Genomic DNA, 24,289 nt, shown 5'->3' with positions numbered 1-24,289 from the left:
CATCTTGAGCTTGAGCTGTTTGAAAACCAGGATATTTTTCATTTAATATTGCTTTATATTCAGCACTAATATTACCACTTGTTGCTTCTTGTAATAAACGATTTTCGTGATCTGCTTGTGCTAAAACATCTTCAATAGTAACATGACCGTTTGTATTGGGTGTAAAACGGTTGCCGTCACCCTCTCTCATAGATTTAGCTAACGAACCCAATTTTTTTTTAAAAAAAGAAAAAAACATTTTTTTTCTATTTATTCATCTTCTGATTCCGAAGTGTTTTTTTTAAATGGTATTTTTTTATTTTTAACGTCTTTTAAAGCACGAGTGTAACCAAGTTCAATTAGACTTTTTTTGTTCAATTTTTTTTTCTTTTTGTCGTTGTTATTCTGCATGAGTGAACTTGATAAAATGGCTCTTTGTTGAATAATGCAGTTTCTACATAAACCATTTATTTTGTCGACAGCATTGACTTCTTGAAAGCATTGCGAACAAATGTGTAAAGGACTAGATTTGCTTTTAGGTTTTTTTTCAACAAGCTCTTCTTCTTCTGAACTTTCGGTTTCAGATTCTGAATATTTTCGTTTTTTAGGTTTGGATTTGATTTGTTCCTTTTTTTTCCTATTCTTGGAAGGTTTTTCTTCTGGTATTTCTTCTTTTTTCTTTTTTCTTTTTTTAATTTCATCCAATTCAGATTTCATGTTTTGCAATTCAGATTTAGTGGAATATTGAGTCAGTTGATTTTGTAATTGTTGCATGTGATTTTTAATTTGACTGAATTGTTCTTTTAGGATTGATTTTGAATTGAGAAACGACCATCTTGTTTGTTTCCAATCGTCTACATCGTTGATATCAAAGGTGGATAATTCTCCTTGATTAGAAGGATTACGATTTTTTGTAAAATCAATATTGGTGGTCCTTGAGTAGAATTGGTGTAGTCTAATAAATTGAAAAAAGCAACAATTCCGGGAACATAAATTTTGTTCATATACATTCCACAATTTATAGCTTGATCGCATTTGATAAAAATGTAAGTGTCCGTAGTTGAAGGAAAGTTGAAAACAGTGTTATTAAAATTACTAATTTGAACTAGAGCACATCTTAAGAAAGCGAGTCTTTTTTTTTGAATTTTAAAATCTAGCGACATGGCGTTGGTCATATTTTGATCCACTTGCATAACAAAGGGGTTGATTTGTTGAGTCAAACTGTATTGATCTCTTTGTAAAAGTAAAGTATAAGGTACAGGATTGTTTCCAACAGGTTGATACATTTTCAAAATGATATTTTTTAAAGGCAAGCTGTCTGTCTAAGTTTGTATAATCGTACCGTCGCTCTTTTTTTGATAAATAAATTGACCGTTGAGCGAAGTGCAATAAAATACCAATTCTGTTAGATTATTTCCTTGTAATATAGCTTTGACACTGTTCAACCATGTTTTATGAGTCGGTGTTGTCGCTCTTTCAAAACTAGTTGTAGTGACAAGAGGTACTTTGATGGTATTTGAAAATAGAGGTTTGCTTTGCTCGCAATAGATTAAAACTTCAATAGAAGTTTCTGCGTTATATTTAGCGATTAAAGCGTTATCGCCTGTCCATATTTTGTCAATGTCATCAGGTAAGTTGGAAGGTAACACTTGAAAGGGAGTGCCTTTTATTTCGGGATCGCCAATGATTCCGGAAATTGAGGAAACATAATTGATATCATAATTTGAATAGGAATTATGACTCATTTTAACATCCAAGCCTCTCATAAGGTATAAGCTAACTTTAATGAGTGACAATAATTTTCTTTGGAAGGAGGGTAAAGAAAAAAAAGTATAATAATTTGATACTCCGTCAATAGGTTTGGGAATACAAGAAGGTATACCTTTGGGTATATTGGTAAGATATTTACTAAACATGTTAAAATCGGGTCCTGCATAAGTATGATCGGCAAAGGTCAAGTTGTTTAAATTGAGATTGAGTAAATTGTTTGTTACGTTTAAACTTTCGGTAAAAACATCATCATTTTTAATTCTCTTTCAGGCCATATGATTTGATCGACGTTAAAAAAAGGTAAAGGTAAAGAAGCTAAAGGTATATTTTTCAAAGTGTAACGTTAATATTTTCTTCTGGATGTAAGAGGGAACCATATTTGATAAAAACTAGTTAATAATTCTACAGGTTCAGCTCCCAACTAAGATGATGAAACATAGAGTAATCTGGTCGCCGTTTCTCCGGGAATATTTAAAAAAGCAGCTTTAATAATATCTGCAAATTGCGGTAGTACCATTTTTTCACTGGTAGAAGTACCGGGCATAGCAGGGTTTTTAGTATCAACGTAATCATTCCAAATTTTCCATAAAGATTGAATATTATCATCTGCAGTTAATGGTCTGGTATCCGAAAATAAGCTTCCCTTAGATAATAAGGGGTTTTTATAATTGGGTGTCAGCATGATATGAATAAATGGACGAACAAAAGTTTCTTCTACACCTTTAGAATAATTTGTCTTTCGGGTGAAACAGCTGCTATTTCTGTTGAGCTTAAAAGCGGATGTTTTGCATATATTACAAAATTTTTACTAGTGTGAGTGTTTAAGGATAAATTGTATATGTTGTCATATAGAGATCTAGTAGTAATATAATAATATTGTAATAAATTTGTAAAATCTTCTACAACGTAGGCACTTGAAGATGTTCTGTTTGAAAAAAAAACCAAAATAAGACAATCCTCTTTCTTGTACGGTTGAAGTTGAACTAGATCGAATAGGTTGTAAAAAAGAAGGGTTGCTTGCATATTCGTTTTTTTATTATAATACCACAATAAGTTGTAGTTGGTTCTATTAGCAAATGGGGTGGTATTGACGTTGAATAAATTTTGTTGTACATTGTTGTTTGCATCTAAACTAAACTTGATCATGGGCATATCGACTACAGCTGTTTTGTATCTAAGTTCAGTGGAAGGATCAAATAATAATTTTGGATTAAAATATTTTGTTGATGAAATTTTAGCATCTTTATTATAATAACTTGAAAAAAAGTCTGAAAAATAGAGCACTTTATTTAATCTGGAATTATAAAGTTCCAAGTTTCTAATAAAAAAATCATCTTGTCCGCCATGGGGTGTCATAACACCAAAGAGTTTACTTCCACCTGTTGCATAAAAGGTCCACATAAAACTCAAATGATCACTACTCATGTTTTCCATATCTAATATGTCATAGCAAGGAAACGTGTCACCTGGTAAAGGGATATGATTGACGTACAAGACAGCACTTTTAGTAACAAGATAAAAATATTTTATGGGTCTTGTAGGATTAGCAATCATGTCGCTTTGAATATCGGATAACATTTTTTTTATAGCTGGTTTGGATTCCATTCTTAATCCGTAAGCGTTTTCAGAAAAAGATAGGCTTTCGTCTACTCGAGTTAAATTTGTAGGTACGTCCATACTGGCTAAATGTAAAATGGTATTATTTTTAAATGTGGGTTTGTCAATATCGTTAGGTGTCAAGGGTTAACTAAAATCGTTCAAAACATTATAATGCACGCTAGCTTCAATTTTATTTTTAATTTCACTAAAATAATACGTGCTACAATCATATTTATTTACATCTAAAACATCGTCAAACGTTAAATTGTTCATTTTTTCTTTTTTTCTTGCAGTTTTTTCTTCAAAGGTTTTAAAAATGTATTAACATATTCGTTAAAAATTTTATAATAAATGTCTTTGTCTTCTTCGTTAACAGGTAACAAATCTTCTCGTTTTACTTTAAAAGTCTTATTTAAATCGCCTACTATTCCTACTTTATAAATATAAACGGGTAAATAACCTTCTACTGAAGGGTTAGAGCGCTTAGAGACTTTGATAATAATTACTTTTTTGGTCGTGTCCCAATACGGTTGATCGCGAGTAGTCGATTTGCTAAAAGTGTCTTTGGGATCTATTTTATATTTTTTTAAATAACATTCGGTTCCAACGGAGAGAGGTTTGTATATTTTTAATTTTTCGTTTTTGTATTCTTTTTCTACTCGATGTAGCATGTTGGAAGAAAAATGATGTCCTCGTCTTTTGTCGTCTTGGTATTGATCGACTAAACGAAGAGCTTTACCTTTGGCGTCATCAGCATCCAATTCATCAGGAGCGATTCCACTCGTGACTCGTTCTTTTTCGTTGAGTTTTTGTTCCATGTCCTCGATATAAAAACTCCAGTTCTTTTTTTGAAGTTCGCCTTGTTTTCTTAATTTTTGATAAAGTTGTTTTAATCGTCCTATGGTTGATTCAGCCAAGTAAGCTTTTCCATAATTTTTAGAACTAAAATGAACAATGTTTTTTTCATAACATCATTCTTCCATTTTGTTGTTAAAAAATTCACCACCTTGATCCGTTTGCAAATAGATAAAAGTTTTATCGTCTCTTTTAATGTCTTCAAAAATATGTTTAAAACTGCTGAGCACTTTGTCCGCTGTTTTTTTACTTGTGACTCTCAAATAGACTTTTTTAGATACTCTATCTACCACAACTAAACAAAATTCGGGTCGATGAGAAGCAATTTTAAATTAAAACTGTTCATGTCGGCCAAATCAGCTTGAAAATATTGTCGAGGTCTATCGTACGAATATTGATGTGTTTCGTAAACATAAGGTTTACGAGGAGCTTGTTTTTTAACGTTGACATCCGTTGTTTTTTTAAAAAGCAAAGTTACGTGTGACCAAGCGGTGATGAGTCCGTTCCATTTGGCATTGATGGAATTTTCTAAAAGCGCTTTGAGTTGATCATAAAACTTCAAATCGGTTGGATTTTTTTTTAAAGTGTCCAATTGTAATAAAACTTTTTTAATTTTGGGTACGTCGTTTAAAGCAAACACACGACTCGATAATTTAGTCAGTTGATCTTCTACAAGGTTGTCAATAGTATCTCTCAACACATTGTCCATTTTTTAAAAATAATTTTGTTAGAGCGCTTTTTTCCTCGATCTTGTTTCTATTGGTTTTCTTTTTAATTCTAAACGAGCTTTTGTGGTTAATATTGGAGTTTCACTAGTCTCAGCTGAAGCACTAGCTTCATCAGGTAAAGAAGTGCTAACTGATTCAGGTAAAGCAGTAGCTCCAAATAATGTGGGATCAGTTTCAGGTTTATAAATTTAGTTGTTTCAACAGGTTTTTCTTCTTTTTTAGTTTCTATCGAACCCAAATAAGGATCGGATGCTCGTGTTGGTGGTTCTATTTTGGGTGTAGGAATTTCTAATAAGGAAGACTTTGTTAAAGGATGAGTGAATAAATTTCTTTTTTTAAAATGGGTAACATGTTTTAAAGCGTTGGCAAAATTTACAATATTATTAGAATCCATTTCAAAACATTTTTTATAAGACATTAAAGGCGAATTTAAACGAACAAGATGAGAATTATACATTGCACCCATTATCATCAACATATCGAGTAAACTTTTTTCTTTGATTGTATTTTCTGTACTGTAAAATTGATTTGAATTGGATTTAATATATTGTAATAATCCCAACATACCTCCTTTAGCACAAGTTTGTTCTACTTCTTCTTTTAATAGAGCTACATCTGTTACATCTCTAAAAGGTAAAGAAGGCACAGTGTTGAAAAAAGTTTTGAACGTCAAATAGACCATTGTTTCTCCGATGGGTCTGCTAGCTAACGCGTTTTCGTTATAGTTGTTTAACATTCGAACAAACATATCTTTATTAGGTAATAAATAACTGTTGGTTTGAATGTATTCTCTCAATATTTCAAATTTATCACCTCGAAACATTTCGCCATAGTGTATACATCTTTGTTGAATAATGTCTTTTGTTTGTGTTAATATTTCAAAAGCTCTACTTCCACCAAAACTTTTATCGCTGAGTGATTCGCTTTCTATAAAACTAGAAGTGATAACAGTGTAAGGATCTCGAGCTAGAGCGTTAACATATACACCTTCGGAGGTTAATTTAGTTTCGTTTCGGAAGGGTATGTTGTATTTTCTAATAAAACTCCATAATTTGGCAAAAGTGAGTTGTCTTATTTGATAATAATCGGCTACTATTCTCATGTTTGTTACAGAATGAGAATAAGTGAGTAAAGTTAAAAATTCGTTAGCATAATAGGAATATTGTTTTGGATCGTTTATTTTTTCAAAGGCAAAGTTGCTGACATTGTTAATAATACTAGCTATAGATTCTTCTACATCTACGACGTTGGCTAGATATAAAATATAAATTTTTAAATTGCTTAAAGTGGCTTTTTCGTTTCTCGGTTTGTAAACAGGTAAAGAAATTTGATGTGATCCAAAACGATAATTGACTTGATTTTTACACATGTCCATCAGCTGTTTAGCCAAGTTGGGAATTTTTTTTACAGATTCGTTTCGATAAAGCTGTTCTAGAATTTCATTTGCATTGGCTGTTTCGTGAAAAATTAAAAATTTATTAGGAGGTGTCAAAGTGTAAATTTTTTTATTAGCCGATGGAATAGTGTTTAAAGTAGTAGAACGCGGTAAAGTGTTTAATGTAGATTGAATAGAGGTGGGTGGTGTAGCGGTAAGAGAGCTGTCTTGAATAGGAAATCGTTTTAAATTTCTCATGGTTCTTAAAGATTCGCTTATATTTCTTTGATCGATTTGTTCGTTAAAATCGCTTTGTTTATTCAAATTTAAAATGGATTTAAAAGCGTAAGCATCACCTCCTACGTTGAGATAGGTTTTCCATTTTTCTTGATCGCTGATTAAACTTGTAGCTATATCACTATCGAGCATAGTGTCTAGAGGTAACAAAGCATTTAAACTTTGTTGAAAGCTTATTTCACCAGCAATTTGATTGTCGAGATTGATGGGATCGGCATAATTGAGAGAAGAAGGTAAGTCGTATCTCTGGATAAGCTCAGAGACATTGGATGTGTTTGTTTCTCCAGATTCTAGGTTACCTTGTTCGTTTTCTTGTTCGTTGATTTGTAATAATTTTTTGTTAAAAACATCCATGTTGTAGGCATTTTTGGCTAATACCTTACGTAAAGTTAATAAAGGAGACTCGTGGTCTATATCTATTCTATATCTATTCATGTTTCATAAAAATACAGGTCTATATCTATTCATGTTTCATAAAAATACAAATTATTTTGAAAATAGAGTTCTTTTTGACAACAATCAACGTCAAACTGTTGTCTTAATAAATCGATTACAGTTTTTGTAGGTTGTATAGTGTTGAATGAGATTACTTTATTAGCGTAATAATTTATAATTTCGTGATAAAGTTTAAAACGAGTAGAGTTGAAATATTCTTTTAAAACGTCGTAATTGTGATAAACAAAGTCTGATATAGCTTGATTTTTATCTTTCATTTTTTCTTTTTTCATGATAGCTTTTCCGTTTTCGTTAAATTTTGGATACGGATACAAATTTTCTTTGACAAAAAGTTTAATTTCTATACAAACGTATTCTTAAAAAGCGTTTTTTATTTGTTGTCGTTCGTGATCCGATAAAAGTTCGCATTTTAACATTTTTACAGCGTTAAAACGCGTCAAAATTTCTTTCAATTATATTTTAATTTCGTTTTCGTCAATGTCTTTTCTTCTATTCATTTTGGGAATAAAAATTTGTCCTCGAACAGCCAACTTTTGTCTCATGGCTTGACGTTTACTCGCTTTGTTAGAAGGATTGCAACATTCGTAATCGTTTTGTAAAATTCGTAAAAATTCTTCGCTTTTCCAATCATGTAGAATCAGAACTGGGTCCACTGTCTGAAGATTCGTCTGTAGATTCGTCTGAAGATTCGCACAATCCATATCGTTTTTGTCTTTTAATTTCTTCGAGTAGCTGTGTTGCTCTCTCGCTTTCACTCCATTTTCTTTTTTTTATCGTATTTTCTTTTTCCTTATTTATATCCACTTTATCTTCTTCGTCGGGTTTATTCTCCTTCTCTTGATTATAGTTGTTGTGATGGGATTTGAGATAATAATGATTTTTTAGATTAGGCGCTTTTACGTAAGGAAAAGATTGAAAACTAACAATTTTTTTGTTCACGCTCATGTCTTTATAATCAAAGTCCAATTTACCTTGAGCGTCTACTGGAATAAATACTTTTTGTTCTTTACTCGTAATCTGAGTTCTTAAGCGTGCAACGGAAGAGTTTCTTTTAAACAAAGCCAAATGTCCGTGTTGATTAGAAGTTTCTTTATTTAACAAATCGCTGATAACGTGATGATGCATTTTGCCGGTTGAAGGAAAATTGTTTTTAAATATTTTTTCAATTTCGCTGTTGTTATCAAAAGAAATGATACATTTGTAATGAGACACTAAATTGTTCCAACATTGACTGGCTTTAGAAGGTACGGAATGAAAAACGGTAGTGGTACCTACTCCGTGATGAGAACCGCTAGAACACGCGCTCGTGTATTGTTGACTTTTTAAACAAAAAGCGCTAATGTCATGAAATAAAAGTATTGTTTTTAATAAACGGTGATCGCTATTTTGAATACCGTATTTATCTTTGGAAAACCAATGGCTCTCTGTATTACCGAATCTAAATTTTCTGGACTGGTAACTGTTATAATTTGATACGCTTCTAAATTATTTTTTGAAGATTCGATAATATTTTTCCATGTTTTGTGTTGACAATCGCTAGGTTCTCTCATTTGTATCACAAATAACATTTCGGCATCAGGAAATTTTCCACAATGTAATAAATCTCTAGCCATAGTTGATTTTCCGCTGTTTGTAAGACCTGTAATAATTGTATTTTCAGGATAGACATCTTGAGTAGGTTTAAAAATATTAAATTTCACTTGCGAATAGGTTTCTTTGTCTTTGAGTTCAGTTTCTTTTGATGTTCCTTTTAAATAGAAATCATGAAAACCTTTTTCGTTTAATATTTCGGTAATAGATCCACCATCTTTTTTTTCTAAAGGTTTTTCTATAGGTTGTTCTACACTCTCTATTTTTTGTTCAAGAGGTTTTTCTTCTTTTTCTTCCATTTTTTTAAACTACGAATAAAAAAAAACATTTTTTTTAATTTATATCCTTTTTTTTATCAAAAAAAATTTTACAAAATACGTTTCAAAATAATTTTTTTAATGTCCATTCTTGGTATGTTGTTCATTGCGTAAAGTAATTGTTCTTTAGTGCCATTACGATTCCATATTTTTAACATTTCAAAAGCTTTATCTTCAATATATCTGTAATCTGCATCAATAAGATCCAGTTCCTGTTCACTCACTTTCAAATATCTTCCACACGTTTTCCAATCTCGATTTAATCGTTTTTCCACTTCTGTTAATACTATATTATCCATCTTTTTTATTTTCTAAAAGACAAGTGCAATTATAATGAATTCTATTGTAATTTTCACAATGAACACAATCTTCTTTATAACATCCCACGTGACAGGCAAAACGTAAAAAAACAATCAAACAATCAAGACAACAACTTAAAAAACTTCAGGAATTAAATCTCGTCCTTTTAGAGTAATAAGAATCAAACGCGAAGTATAAAAATCGTTTTTTTTTAAATAATAAATTTCGTTTTCTGTATTTTCTACTAAATAAAAATTTTTAAAACCAATTTCTTTTAATTTGTTTTCAAGTTGTTGCGCTGTTAATTTTTGTTCTAAAAAATAAAACACCATTTTTTTTTATATTCATAAAAAAAATTTACAAATTTATATTCTTTTTAAGATCGTATAACAAAGGGATCAAAACTTTTCGATTAAACGTGGCCATTGTTTGATAACGTTCTGATTGTTTTATAATATTTTTTTCAATTTCAAGTAAATTTTGAATGTGTTCATCGCTACAAAATTTTTCTATATCGGGTAACACTTTTAAATTGGCTTCTCGTATCGGTTGCAAAAGATAATGATCACGAATTTCGGTCATGACTCCGTCATCAAAAACATAATTTTTTTGTGTAAATCTTTTTAAAAAATCAGTAGTGTGCGTTTGTATTTTCACTTGTTTGTAATTGACACTCATTCTATTTTGTTAAATAGGTTGATTTTCTTTTATCACTGAAAAAGGAACTTGTTTACACAATCTTTTGGCGGCAAAGGTATCGAATCCGTTGACATAATTTGAAAATAAAAGTTTAGAATTGGGTACTCCTTTAGCTCTATTTTTATAATAGTTTTTTTCTTCATCTCCGTTGACGCTATGAACGCTATAACATTTAGGTCCCATAGCAAAAGCTTGTGCAATGTAATAAGGAGGAGGTATTTCGTTTTGAAAATGATCCGTTTCTTTGGCGTATTGAGTGGAATAAAAAGGATGAGTCGTTTTATAATTGGAATAATCCATCCAACGATTGCCATAGTTTGAAAAATAACTCGTCTCGTATTCATCTAAACATACTTTTTTTTCAAAAACGTCCAATTTATATCTTTCAGGTTTAACACCGATAAATAAGGAACCGTCATATAATAAATTTTGAAAATGAAAAGGAAATAACATTTTAATATTTTCATCGGTTTGACCTTCTTGAATTAAAACACGACGAATGTTTTGAAAATTTTCAATACTATTTTGAAATGCTTTTTCTTCGTGGTTCATAAAAGTAGTATTTAGTTTTTGTGCAATATGTTGACTCAAGGTTCCGTAATGACCGTTAATTTGCAATTTGCAAGAAGCATCCACTACCTTGTCACCCTTTTTAATAGCTTCTTTTCTTTTTTCCATATTTCGTTTTACCATTTTTTGAGCTAAAGGATAACGCCATAGAGGAAGCACTTTGTAAATTTTTTTAACAACGCATCCACAGCACGTAGTCAGCCATATTAAAGTGTCTAAAAATTCACAAGTCTCATGCGAACTTAATTTCATGACCAATTTAATAGTTTTGTCTTTTTCTATACCGTAGGTTCCATTGTTTTTGAGATAATGTTTGGATACAATTTCAGTGGGAGAATAATCTTGAAAGGATATATTTCTTTTTCTACCATGGGTGAAAAACCTCCTACTTGATCTTGATACTCTGGTTTCATAGTAATTTGACAATGCACTAAAGCACAAGTCGAGAAACCGTTTAAATTAACGCGATGATATTTTCGAATCACATCGTCTAAAGTAATACATTCCAAATCAAAAGAATATTTCATGTGAATAGGTAAAGGTTTTAATTGAGCCCCTCCGTATTGTCCATTTTTGTCCATAAAAATTAAGCAACCTCTCAATTCGCTGTTTAATTTGAGTTCTTTTATTTTAGGTTCAAAGTAATCTGTATCAATGGCGAACTTTTGCGTACCGTTGGTGGACATACCGCCTCGAATACTCTTTTCAATCATTTTTTGATGTTCGTTGGTCGCAGGATATTGGATTGGAATTAAACTGATGGTAGAATTGAGTTTGCTGGTATAACTAAAAATGCTAACATGATTTAGAATATGAAATTTTGTAAATTCAAATGTTCTTTCGTCAAAGTCAATCATAACATAACCTAATACGACCGTATCGAGCACAGTATAGATATGCAATAAGGATTTTAAAGTTTTTAAATTTAAAAAGTTCCACAATTTTTTAACACCTTCATAAGCTTCTTTCAATTTTTTAACTTCTTCTTGTAAGTTTTTAGACTTCATTAAATCGTTTTGAGCAAATAATTCAATAGGTGGAAATGTTTTATATTCAATGTTTAAGAGTTCGTCTGTTATTTGCGAGTAAGGAAATAATGTTTTTTTAATAAAACAGTTTTTAAACTCTAGATTGTCGGCTAAATCATTTACTTCGGGATGAAAAGGTCGTAAATAATGCAACATCGTGTTGACAATTTGATGTTGAGCTTTTTGTGACAACATACTACTGGCTTGTTCTAAAGAACAGTTTAAAATTTTCAAACTATCTACAATTTTAATATGTTTACCGATGCAGATAATATTGACTTTGCTCACATTTTTAGATATAACAAAAACATCTTCCATGTTGCTGTATTTTATAAAAGCGTTAAAAGGTGTAGTTTCAGATTCTGCCAAATGACCGTATAACGGAATATCCAACATTTTTTTTAAACCTTCTACAATCATAATGCGATTATCAAAAGAAGCATTGTGAGCAAATATAGGACAAGACAAATGCTGACATATCTACCTAAATTTTTGTTGCAATAATCGTGAGCTAATCCATACACTTGTCCTGAAAAATGATCGTGATCAATAACAAGATAATCTTCAAAAGCGTTAAGAAAAAATTGGCATTTATTTAAAACTTTTTCTCGATTTTTTTCATCTTGAATAAAATCAGATAAACTAAATTGGGTTTCAAATTGATTATTAAAAGCAACCAACATGGTGTGATACCATAATTCGTAGACCGGTTGCTTGAATTTTCTCATTAGAAACAAAAAATGAAGGTTATCTGTATATTGTTCTCCACTTTCGTTAATACATTTGCGAAAGATTTTGATTAAAAAGTAGGGATCTTCTAACAACTCTATATCTTCTTGATTAAAATAGTTTTCAAATTGGTGTTCGGTCATGATAAGCAAAGACAACTGTTTCATATAATCTGCAAGTTCAGCAGTGGTGATTCTCACATAATCACTTAATAATCCGTTAGTGGCAGGTAGGTATTGAAATTTTTCCCACCATCTACAACAAATGTAATACAAAGTGGAGACTCGAAATAAATCTTGTTTTATTTTTTCAGCATCGTTGTCGATTAAATAATTTCGAACGTGACAAGGTAACATGAACAATTCTAAACGTCCTACTCTTTGAAACACCATGTTCACAACTTGAATTCGTTTGCCGTTATAAATGCGAAATTCATTATGATTTAATCTTTCAATTTCTTGAAGAGTCATGTGAGAAAATTTATTTTTATAAACATCAGATTGACGTATTTTATCTACGGGAGTTCTACAAATAGAACAACAAGGATTTTCTTCTTGCCATATTAAATCTCTTTCTTCACTTGATATATTTAAATTTTCAAAACGCGGTAAACATATTTCATAAGTAAATCGAACCAAAGTATCTGCTAAAGCAATGATATCGTAAACTCTCAATTCCATTTTTAATTTTTCATTATTTTCACAATTTAGCTTTTCCCACAAGATACGTCTGGGTGTCTTGTGAAGTAAAGAAACTCCTGGTTGAAAATAGTCTGGTAGACAGGTTAAAGGATTTCTTTCTAAACTTTCAACCGTATTTTCATAATAAAAAATCCATTGAGTAATGACTTGACCTTGTTCGTCCAAACCAAAACATTCTCTTGCTAATTTTTCATGAATGCATTGAATCACAATGGAATGACAATAATAGTTCAATTCAGATAAAGGTTTGACTTTGGAAGTAGCATTTTCTTCAGACTTTGTAATACTCGTTTCACAATCAAATGTCATTAAAAAAGGAAACAAGTTTCTACTTGTACACATGAACGAATTTCGTGGCCGATAGTGAGTAATGCAATCACCGTATGTAAATTTGTCCGGTTTATAATAACCTTCGCATTTGTGTTTCTTAGTAAATTTTTGTCCACAATCTGAACACTGTGACAAAACACGTGAGTTGTTAGAACAAAAATATTTTGTAGAAAATTTTTCATTCAACATACTTATAGCGTGAAAAGAATTGTTTTTTTGAAAAATACAAATTTTGATTGTGTTGATTGTTTTTTTCCGTTCATTGGCTTTATTTCTTTCTTTATCGTTAATAAATACTCTTTGAGAATCTTGATCGTCTTTGGTAATGTTTGCGCTTTCGTAAACTACTTTTAATAATTCTGCAAGAGAACTTTTATATTGTGATTTTAATTTAGAATGCAACAATCGAATTTTGGTGTTTTTTTTGTTAACGGCAAAAATTTTAATGTTAATACGATCAAAAGTATTTTCGTAAGCAAAACAATCAAAGTTTAAAATGACATATTTTTAGATTTTTCTTTTAATTGTTGTAAAACGTCTTTCCATGCTAGAATATTTTGCTCTTCCTGATCTTCAAAAAGAAGTTGTAAAATAATTTCTTCAGAATATAAATCTGTAGTGTTTTTTTCCAACACTTTTATATTCCATTCTTCAATGGTGCTCGCATTCCATTGACGAATCAACAAAGAGACGAGAAAAGCAGAATAAAAACATAACCCTGGTTCAAACAAAATACTATAATCTAAAAACATTTTCTTTTTTTGTTGATAAGACAGAATAGTATAAACACTACTTTTTAGTAATTTTTCCCATTGTGTTAAAGAATGAGGTCTATACCATTCGCCAAACCATTCGTCTCTTTCTTTCCTCTTTTGTTGATTTTTTTTGTTATGTGTTTTATTGCATTTCTTTCGATTGCTTTTCTTTCGTTGATTTAATATTTTTTTATTTTTTTCATAATAGATTTTGTTGATTTTTTTCTTTTTTTCAATTTGTTCATCTGTCATGAGCATGTTTCTTTTAAAACCAGACAATTCAAAATCTCGTAATTTCATCATGGATCTTTCTGTTAAATTGGATAAAGTTTTAATTTTAATATTACATAATCGTATTATCTTCCATCCGCTGTCGTTTTCTAAAACATTAAAAACAGCTCGCACATTGGCATCTTGAATAAAACGTAAATTTGTCGGTCCTTCTAGAGGTTTAATAAAATAAACAGGCGAATTGTAACAACGTTTCATTATTTTACAATAACCGTTTTCAATAGACTTGCAACACAAAGTAACAATATTATAACCCAATAAGAAATTTTGAAACAAATCACCAAAAAGAATACTGTTTTTCATTGGTGTTTCAAATCCTTCCATTGTTTTTTGTTCAACATGATGAACAATTTCATCAGGACTTTGAGTTTCAGAATAAAGTTGTGATTCTTCTACAATATCTTCATCTTTATAATGATCTTTAATGTAAAAAAAATGTTCCGTGTATATACTGTTATTACTAAAACGAGTTTCCTCGGTTTGATATTCAAATTTCATTTTTTTTTTAATCTAAAAAAAAAATTTACATTTATTTTTTATAAAATTCCAAAACATCAGAATCAACAGTAATACTTTTAAATAGTGTTCGTAAATCAAATTTATTATTAATAATTATAAATATATCGTTAATATTACAAACTCGTGATAAAGGAACATAATAAAGACTATTAATAAAAGCTATTGAATTAAATTGAACAACGGCTTTATTCATGGTACTTCCTTGTGCTTATGAACCGTAAAAGAAAATGCTAATTTTAAAGGCAAACCAAATCTTGAGCCTATGACAGCATGAGAGCAATCTAAAATTTCTTCTTTGACACATTCAATTTTGACTTCTTTTTTATTCATCATCACCCAAACTGCATTATTTTCTATTAAAATGATGGTACCAATAGTACCATTGCACAAACCTTCTTCCACATTAATAATTCTTACAAGCATAACAATAGCACCTATTTTAAGATAAACAGCTGCTGGAATTTGAAACGTGCATGGAATATTTCGATTTTTAATAACATCTTTAGCATAAAACCAATACCCTTCTTGTTTGATAGTTTCCATTTTTTGATTGTTATAAACATCCACTTCGATGTTTCTAAAAAACAATCTTGTATATTTAGAGTTTAAATTTTCATCTTTTTCAAAACAACGTCTCATAAAATAATCAATAGTTTTGTCTGAAACTTGACCAACTCGTATTTCAGTTAAAGCTCCAAAAAATTGTTCATCGTCTTTTTGTCTAAAGCATTGAGTTAAAACCAACACTTCTGTCATGTAGTGTTGCCATATTTGTGATTTAAAAACAAATTGCCCTGTAACAGGTGGCAACTGAAAAAAATCACCACAAGCAATCACTTGTACACCACCAAATAATTCATCGTAACATTGTCTAATTTCACAAGCTATTGAATGTAATAAATCAAATTTTGAAGCGTTAATCATTGAAATTTCATCAATAATTAAAACATCAGTTTCCAACCATGTTTTTTTAATGTCTGGATGCACATGTCGTTTATAATATTCAACACTTTTAACACCAGTTTCTATACCAGCAAAAGCATGTATAGTGACACCATTGATTAAATAAGATGCTTTTCCTGTACTCGCAGTAATATGTATTGTTTTATAAATTTGTTCACTTTGAGCAATTTGGTTGACAATATAACTTTTACCACATCCAGCGCCACCAGTAATAAAAAAATTCTTTCCTTCATCAAGCCATTGAAGTGCTTTTTGCTGTTGCAAAGATAACATTTTTTTATTATTTACTAAAAAAAACGTTTTTTATTTAGAATAAAAGTACATATAAAAAAATTTATTTTGAATACAAATATAGTATAGCGTATTTTATAAAAAACATCATATAAATAATGTCCTGTTCAACAACTTGTTCCACTTTGTAAAATAAATCATCTGGTTCATTAACCAAAAACTTTGCAACCATCATTTCGTCTTCAGGCAATTGGTTTTGTTTGATTAACATCTTGAACATTTTTTTATTATGGTTTTCTCTTATTTTATTCATCTAAAAAGAAATTAATATTCAGAATTAAAACATTTTTCACAATATATAAATGAACAACTCTCTCCATCAGAATATCTATACTCATCACACTCTTCACATTCGTTTAAATAATGTTTACAATTTTCAATTTCTACACAATTTTCTTTTACATGATTTAAAACATCTTCTTTACATTTTAATTGAAAAAAATTATAAAAAGATTCAAAATTTAAATTCGAATAAACATGATAATGTATTTTAATATATTGAAAGACCATCAAAATCAATATATGAGGTATTCTTTTCATTTCTTCATTGAAAAAATCATTCCACTTGGAATAGCAATCCGATCGACAACCATGACATAAAATTTGTTTTGAAGTAATCGCATGCATTCGAATATCTTCCAAAGTAGCTGGGTGAGCTCGATTGAATTGGTATATTTTTTCCATCAAAAAATCTAAATCATTTTCTGTTAGTTGCATTTTTTATTATGTAATCTAAAAAAAATAAAAAAATAAAGAAATTTATAAAAATAGTTACATTAACGAATCAATCGATAAACCAAAAATTTTTTAAAATCACAATCATGACACAATTGTTCAAAATCACAATTACATTTAGCTAAATCACGTATTTCGTATTTATGAATATGAAAAGTTTTGTTTAATAAATCCGTCGATAAACCAAGTTTGCTAGAAGCTTTTACTATTGAAATGTAAAATTCTTTCACTGTATCCACACAATAACTACAACACAAACAAAGAAAATGATATTCGTCGTTTCCTCACATTGACATTCGGCCAAAAATTTAATCTTTTTCTTTTGATTTCAATAAATTTCCGAGAGTTGTTCTTTAGTTAAATCCATTTTTTTTGAAGCTGTATCCACACAAGAACTACAACACAAACAAAGAAATGATGGTTCGTATTCATCACATTGACATTCGGTCAAAAATTTCTTTTGTTTTTTATAATCTTCCAAGAGTTGTTTTTTAGATAAATCCATTTTTTTTGAAGCTTTTAATATAATAGAATAGTTACACCATGATATGTCATCTTGTTCCATTTTTTTTTATTTTGTAATCTAAAAAAATTACAAAAAATTACAAAAAATCTAAAAATATAAAAAAATGTTTATTTTTATCCGAGAAATGTCGTTCAATAAATGTAACTGTATCTTTTTTTGTTTTACAATTCGAACACAACTTTTGACCAGGACACACTGTCAAGCTCAAAATTTGGTTTTGACGATAATCAATAATTTTTTGTAATAAATCTTCAGATAAACCCAATTCTTTTCCATTCAACATATATTAGTTTCCATTTTATTATGTAATCTAAAAAAATACAAAAAATGTATACAAAATTCGATATAAAAAAAATAAAAAATGTATACAAAATTTAAACAAAATATAAAAAAATTTTATTATTTAAATATTTTGAATATAACGCGACTACAATTTAATAAACGTATATAAAAAATGTTTGTATATTGTATCATATTCAATTTTTTCTTCCATTTCCAATACTATTTTTTTACAAACTACGCACATATTGTTTAGATGACAATCGCAAAAAGCAAAATAATCAAGATTTTTCTTCGTTATTTCTGATAGTTGTGATGGCATTATATTATTTTCCATTTTTTTTATTATGTAATCTAAAAAAACAAAAAAATATATACAAAGTTTAAACAAAATTTAATATAAAAAATACAAAAAAATATGTATACAAAAATATCAATATAAAAATATAATTATTTATCCATATATAAAGGTTGTTCATATTTAACACATAATCTTTATTTTCTGAAAATATAATTTCCAACACAATCTTTTTACATTTCTGACACATATCATCCGATTCACAAGCACACGAAGCTAAACTATTAATACCATCTCTATGATAACGAAAAGTCTTTTTTATCAACACTTCAGACAATCCCAATTTTTTGCAAGCTAATATAATATTTTTTTCCATTTTTTTTATTATGTAATCTAAAAATGTATACAAAGTTTAATCAAAACAATATAAAGAATCTTTATATTTTGTTTCCGAACATAAAATTTCCGATCTGATCTCTCGACATTTTGTACACATATCATTCGGTTCGCAAGGACACGAAGCCAAATAGTTAATTCCGGCTTCATAATATGAAAATTTCTTTTTCAAGAATACTTCAGCCAATCCTAACTTTTTCGAAGCCAACTTTATATTGTTTTCCATTTTTTTATTATGTAATCTAAAAAAAAAAATACATTTTTTAAAAAAATTTAAAAAGTTCTTCTTATTTCAGCATAAATGTAACAAGCATTTAAAATACAAAATACACAATTCGATATACATTCACATTGAGCTATTTTACATAAAGCTTCATAAATAAAATCAGGTTTTTTACAAACAAATAAGAGTATTGTTTTGCTAAGCCCTATTTTTTTAGCTACTTTTTCACACATTTCAGAAGCTTGTTCACTCATACGCCAATCTAAAAATAAAAATGCTTCAAAAACTTCTTTTTCTCTTTTAAAAGTTTTTTCTTCTGAATATTTATCAACTCGTAGTTTTTTAGGTTTAATTTGTTGCACTTGTTTTACAAATTCATCAAATTCATCTTGAGTCATTTCTTCTTGAAACAATTCTTTAAGATGATAATCTTCCAAGCAATCTTCCAAACAACCACTTTCATTCTTAAAAAAAACTTAAGCGTTGTTTTCAAATACATAAACCACAACCATTTTTTCATTATGTAACCTAAAAATTACAAAAAAAATATAAAAAATAATAACAAAAGATTTATAATAAAGTATAATTTTCAAACACTTCAAGCACAGTTTTTTTAATATTTTCTTCACGAATATAATGTTTCACAAAATCATATATTGTTTTACAAGAATCACAAGGACTCAAGCCAGTACAAGTTTCTTTTGAACAAGAATCTGCTTCGTTCAATAACCTCCCAATCGTTTGAGTTTGATCGTGAATAACAGCTGTTGATAATAAAAGTTGAGTGATGTGATGTTCGACATGTGTTTTAAAGTTTGACATTTTTTATTATGTAATCTAAAAAAAATACAATAAAAATTATAAAAAAATTACAATAAAAATTATCTAAAAATTATATTATTTATGTAAAATTTTCTTTCGACATTCATCGCATAAACAAGTTTAGTCTTTTGACATTCTTTGTGATGACACAATTCTATGTATTGACAAATTGTTGGTGTTGTTGCCATAATGCTGTTTGTTGGCCGAACTATTAATTTTACCATTTTTTTATTATGTAATCTAAAGAGAAAAAAAATTGAATCAAAAAAGGTACTCAAATATTCCATTGTTTTTAAAAATGAACGTTGTAATTCTTCGCGAATACGTATTGTTTTTTCAGTCTTGTTGACAAAAAAAAATGATTCATTATGTCTTTGCGAAATTCAGGGACATTTTTTTCAATATACTCAAACATAGCCACATCTCTTTCTTTTTGTTTTTCTTTATCTTCTTCTACATCTGTTTTAAGCCATTCAATATTTTTTTGATTTGTCGTAAATAATTTGTACATGGCTTGCATATACAGTTGCAAAGTTCTTAATCTGTTTATAAAACCATCTTTTTCAGCATCTTTTCGTATTAATTGGTTCAATTCATCTACTGCTTCATTTAACATGTTGTCGTGAAAATTTTTAAAAAAATCTTTAAAACAATCACCATATTTAACAAAACATTTTACTATTTTATATTCAGCAGCAACATCTGCATTAAGTTTATCCAACTTTCTATATTTACGAGAGATGTATTTTCCACATTTATAATCTCGAAAGAATTCCATTTTTTTATTAGTTTACCTAAAAAATACAAAAGTTATTAAAAGTATAAAAAAAATTTAAAAAAAAAAAAAAGTTACTCGATAAAAATATTTATAAGAATAAGCGTAAACCAATTTTATATGTTTTTTTTAACATTAATCTTTCTTCGTGCTTTGAAATATAATGAAAATTTTTCATGCCCACGTTTACTTTCATATAAGAGAACATGGCTTCATCTCTTCTCGCAAATTCTTTCTTTTCTTTTTTTACAATAAAATCGTCTTCTTCAATTGCAGCATCGCAAATGAGAATCATGAAATTGACCATCTCCATTAAAAATTGACGTATATTGAGATATTTTTTGATTTGCTCGTTATTTTTATCTATAATTTCTGTTATTTTTTCAAATTGTCCCACTATCCCATCTTGAGGATCATCATTGGTTAAAAATTCTTTAACGATAACAAAATGAAAGTAAAAAACAGGTGATAATTGTTCCAAAGACTTCCACAATTTCCGTTCAGAATGATGAAGTGTGTAATATTTGGTAAGCCATTCGATGCGATCATCAGATCATTTTTCATTATCCATTTTTTTTCTTATTAGTTAATCTAAAAAAAAATTATACAGTTAAATGATTAAATTGATATACTAAATTTTGATTACATTCAATATGTTTATTAATAAATGTTATTAATTCTAAAAAAGTGTTTTCGATAAATTTTACATCTGTTAAATATTTTTCTACACTATGATCAACATAATCCTCATAATCCTCATAATCCTCATAATCCTCATAATCCAATGATGTTACCATGTTTTTTACAAATTGACATTGTTGATAAATACATTCAAAAATAATGAAATATAAATTTAATGAAATAGTTCTAATTGTTCTATAAAAGTTCATCTTCATTCTAATCATATTATCAACTACTTCACTAAATGAAATAGCTTGACTGTCTTCTAGAAACAATGATATGATATCTAATCGAGTATGTTGTTCAGAATCTAATTGTCTAATGTCATCCCAAGCGTTCCAACGAACGTATTCTTTATCTTCTCTCATTTTTTTTTAGTTATCTAAAAAAAAATTATACAGATCAATGTTTATACAGTTAAATGATTAAATTGATATACTAAATTTTGATTACATTCAATATGATTATTAATAAAAGTTATTAATTCTAAAAAAATGTTTTCGATAAATTGTACATCTATTAAATAATTTTCTACACAATGATCCTCATCTCTTATATTCATTGATGATATCATGTTTTTTACAGTTCGACATCTTTCATAAATACTTTCAAAAACAATCAAATATAAGTTTGATGAATTAGTTTGACGAATAGTCTCAAATGTTCGATAAAAGTTTATCTTCATTCCAATCATATTATCAACTACTTCACTAAATGAAACAGCTTGACTGTTTCTTACAAACAATGATATGATTTGTAAACGAGTATGCTGATCAGAATCTAATTTTCTAATGTCATCCCAAGCGTTCCAACGAACGTATTCTTTATCTTCTCTCATTTTTTTTAATTAGTTATCTAAAAAAAATAAAAAAATTATACAGATAAATGTTTAAAAAGATGTTGTAAATCGTGATTACATTTAAAAAAAATTACTTAATTTTACATTTGATATACAAATTATTTTCAATTAAATTATCGTTAATGTCTGCTGTTTTTATAAAATTACAATAACCGTATCCAACATTTTCTTGATCTTTGACTGGACGTTGAAAAGACACATTATTTTCACTCGTGAACTTTTTTTTATTTGTTTACCGTTAGGACCACATATTTTAAAAGTAATAATATGATTGATAAAGGCCATTTTAATATTGCATCATAAGGTGTAGATCGCATCATTATATACAAACCAATTTCTTCTTCTGCATGTTTATCGCATTTCGTATGGATAGTCAATTTCATTAAAAATTGATAATTTTTATAATAAAAAGGAACACTATAATAAGCCTTGCTTTCATCTTTTAACTGTTCTTTAAAATTTTCAAAAATCCATATTTTGGTGCCATGAACATGATGATGCATTTCTTCCAACATGGATAGTCGAAAATCTAAATTTTTTATTTTGTCAACATATAATCCATTGAAGAAAAAATTCGGATTGTTGATCAGTGAAACTATATCATCGGTGAAAATAAATGATGCCATAATTTTTACTAATCTAAAAAATAAAAAAAAATTTACAAAATATAACAAAAAAATTATTTTACAAAAAAAATATTATTTTCCAGTAGAACCAAAACCACCCTTTCTTTCTACATTTTTAATCATTGGTGTTTTCACTTGACGAGCAAAACATCCATCTATTTCTATTACATTTTTTATAGCTTTATACATTTTAACAAATCCCATTTGAGCAACAGCATCACCACGTTTAATAACATAATCTTCTTCAGAATGATTCATCAATAGGACTTTAATTTCGCCTTTATAATCAGCATCTATTATGCCTGGAGCATTCAACACTACAACACCATGTTTAAAAGCAATACCTGATTTTGAATATATATGTCCTGCTAAATTTGAATCTATTTCATCGATATACACTCCAGTACTTACTAAAATACGTGGATGTGGTTGAAGTACAACATCCTTTGTGCTTCTTAGATCAAAACAAGCGCTCTCTTTTGTTTCATAAAAAGACTTTTCTAGATTATCTCTTATTTTAATCATCTAAAAAAATTTAAATTAAAACAAAACAAATATTTTTTTTAAATCTTACTGTCTTGACCAGAAGATGTTGTTGATTTGAACAAGTTTTTTTTTCACTCTTTTTATACAAAATAGTAGTCATAACAACATTAAAACAGAATTAAAAGTATAAAGTACAAAGTTTAAAGTTCATCGTACCACATTGAACTTTAGACTCTTGATTAAGGGATTAACATTTTTTTAAAACTTGTTTAGTGTTTGTTTTTTTTAATCTCTCTTTTCAACTGAAACAGTATAAAAAGAGTTCATTTTCATTTAAAAGTTCATTCACAACACAACGAACATCAAAAAATGGCAGAGTTTGAAACTGTTTACTGCAACGATAACACCTATGTTAAATTTGCAGATCTAGCAGCTGTTACTTTGTGGCTCATTGAATTTAAAGAAGAAAAAAATGTGAAAGAAAAACAATATTCTACTGTTCCTCTCAAACCATTGGCGCAATTTAACTTTAATAAAAAAGAATTGATTTACAAACAAAAAAATGAGGGCTCTGAAATCTTGTTACCATGGAAATATAGAGAAATGTGCGATCTCAACAAAACAAATTATTTGTTTAGAAGCGAATTGAAATTAACTAAAGACGACAACACATTTATAATGAACAAAGGTGAACTCACTAATAATGTGGTGTTTATATTTAATCATAACAAAATGACCAAAAAAGTATTGGAAAGTTTGATGATGTCTATGCAAGATGCTCAAAACAAAGCCTATATGACAGTAGCTTACCCTAAAACTCGCATATTAAAAACGATCGATTTTAGCAATTTTGGTATACGATTAGCAAAAGAAGACGAAATTCATGCTACAGAATACGCAAGACAGATGGCTATAGAACCATCTTTTCATAATTCGTTAATTAAAAATGGTGTTTCACGAAATTTAAATCAAAATTTGAAAAGAGCTTCTGTCGAGCTTGCTGAAATTGAAACAAAAAAAACTAAAGTCGAACCAGAAGTACCAGAAGTACCAGAAGAAGACGAAGAATAATTTTTTTTTTAAAGAAAATTTTTGTAATTTTTTGAATTAAAAAACCTGTTTTAATATTAAAAAACTTGTTTTTTTTTAATCTCTTTATTTTCCTATATAAAGGGTGAAAAAAAATAAACGCTAGTTCATTTGTGAAAGAGAAAATGACTAGCAAACAACTCGACGAAAGTCTCATCAAAGCTGTTCAACTTTTTTATCCAGATAATGAATTACATCCTATGTTGTTTGAATTTCACCATTTAAATAACACGTATGAAGAATGGCAAGACATTATCTTTACGTATTTAAAAAATTTTAACTTGGAATTAAACTTGGAAGAAGAAAAATACAAGGATTTATATTATATTTTTATAGCTAAAGACTATGAAAA

At 28.6% G+C, this 24,289-nt stretch overlaps 3 protein-coding genes across 3 annotated transcripts; all 3 read right to left on the bottom strand.

The window, feature by feature from the left end:
• Positions 1–249: 249 nt before the first annotated feature.
• On the bottom strand, positions 250–696 carry LOC136082756 (uncharacterized). The gene has a single exon (XM_065802179.1). It carries the CDS (start codon positions 694–696, stop codon positions 250–252), a length of 447 nt encoding a protein of 148 aa, XP_065658251.1.
• A 14,381-nt stretch (positions 697–15,077) lies between these two features.
• On the bottom strand, positions 15,078–16,124 carry LOC136082755 (ATP-dependent DNA helicase PIF1-like). Its single transcript, XM_065802178.1, has one exon. It carries the CDS (start codon positions 16,122–16,124, stop codon positions 15,078–15,080), a length of 1,047 nt encoding a protein of 348 aa, XP_065658250.1.
• Positions 16,125–22,434: 6,310 nt separating this feature from the next.
• Positions 22,435–22,887, bottom strand: LOC136082754 (deoxyuridine 5'-triphosphate nucleotidohydrolase-like). Its single transcript, XM_065802177.1, has one exon. The coding sequence runs from the start codon at positions 22,885–22,887 to the stop codon at positions 22,435–22,437; it is 453 nt and encodes a 150-aa protein (XP_065658249.1).
• Positions 22,888–24,289: the final 1,402 nt, after the last annotated feature.

Source organism: Hydra vulgaris, chromosome 07 (genome assembly GCF_038396675.1).
Source record: "Hydra vulgaris chromosome 07, alternate assembly HydraT2T_AEP".
Taxonomy (NCBI): domain Eukaryota; kingdom Metazoa; phylum Cnidaria; class Hydrozoa; order Anthoathecata; family Hydridae; genus Hydra; species Hydra vulgaris.
Note: the sequence above shows the minus strand (reverse complement) of the source record. Positions and strands in the feature narration are given on the sequence as shown.

Coding starts and splice junctions, on each gene's coding strand:
- LOC136082756 (XM_065802179.1), bottom strand. CDS start 696: ATGAAATCTGAATTGGATGAAATTAAAAAAAGAAAAAAGAAAAAAGAA.
- LOC136082755 (XM_065802178.1), bottom strand. CDS start 16,124: ATGTTATCTTTGCAACAGCAAAAAGCACTTCAATGGCTTGATGAAGGA.
- LOC136082754 (XM_065802177.1), bottom strand. CDS start 22,887: ATGATTAAAATAAGAGATAATCTAGAAAAGTCTTTTTATGAAACAAAA.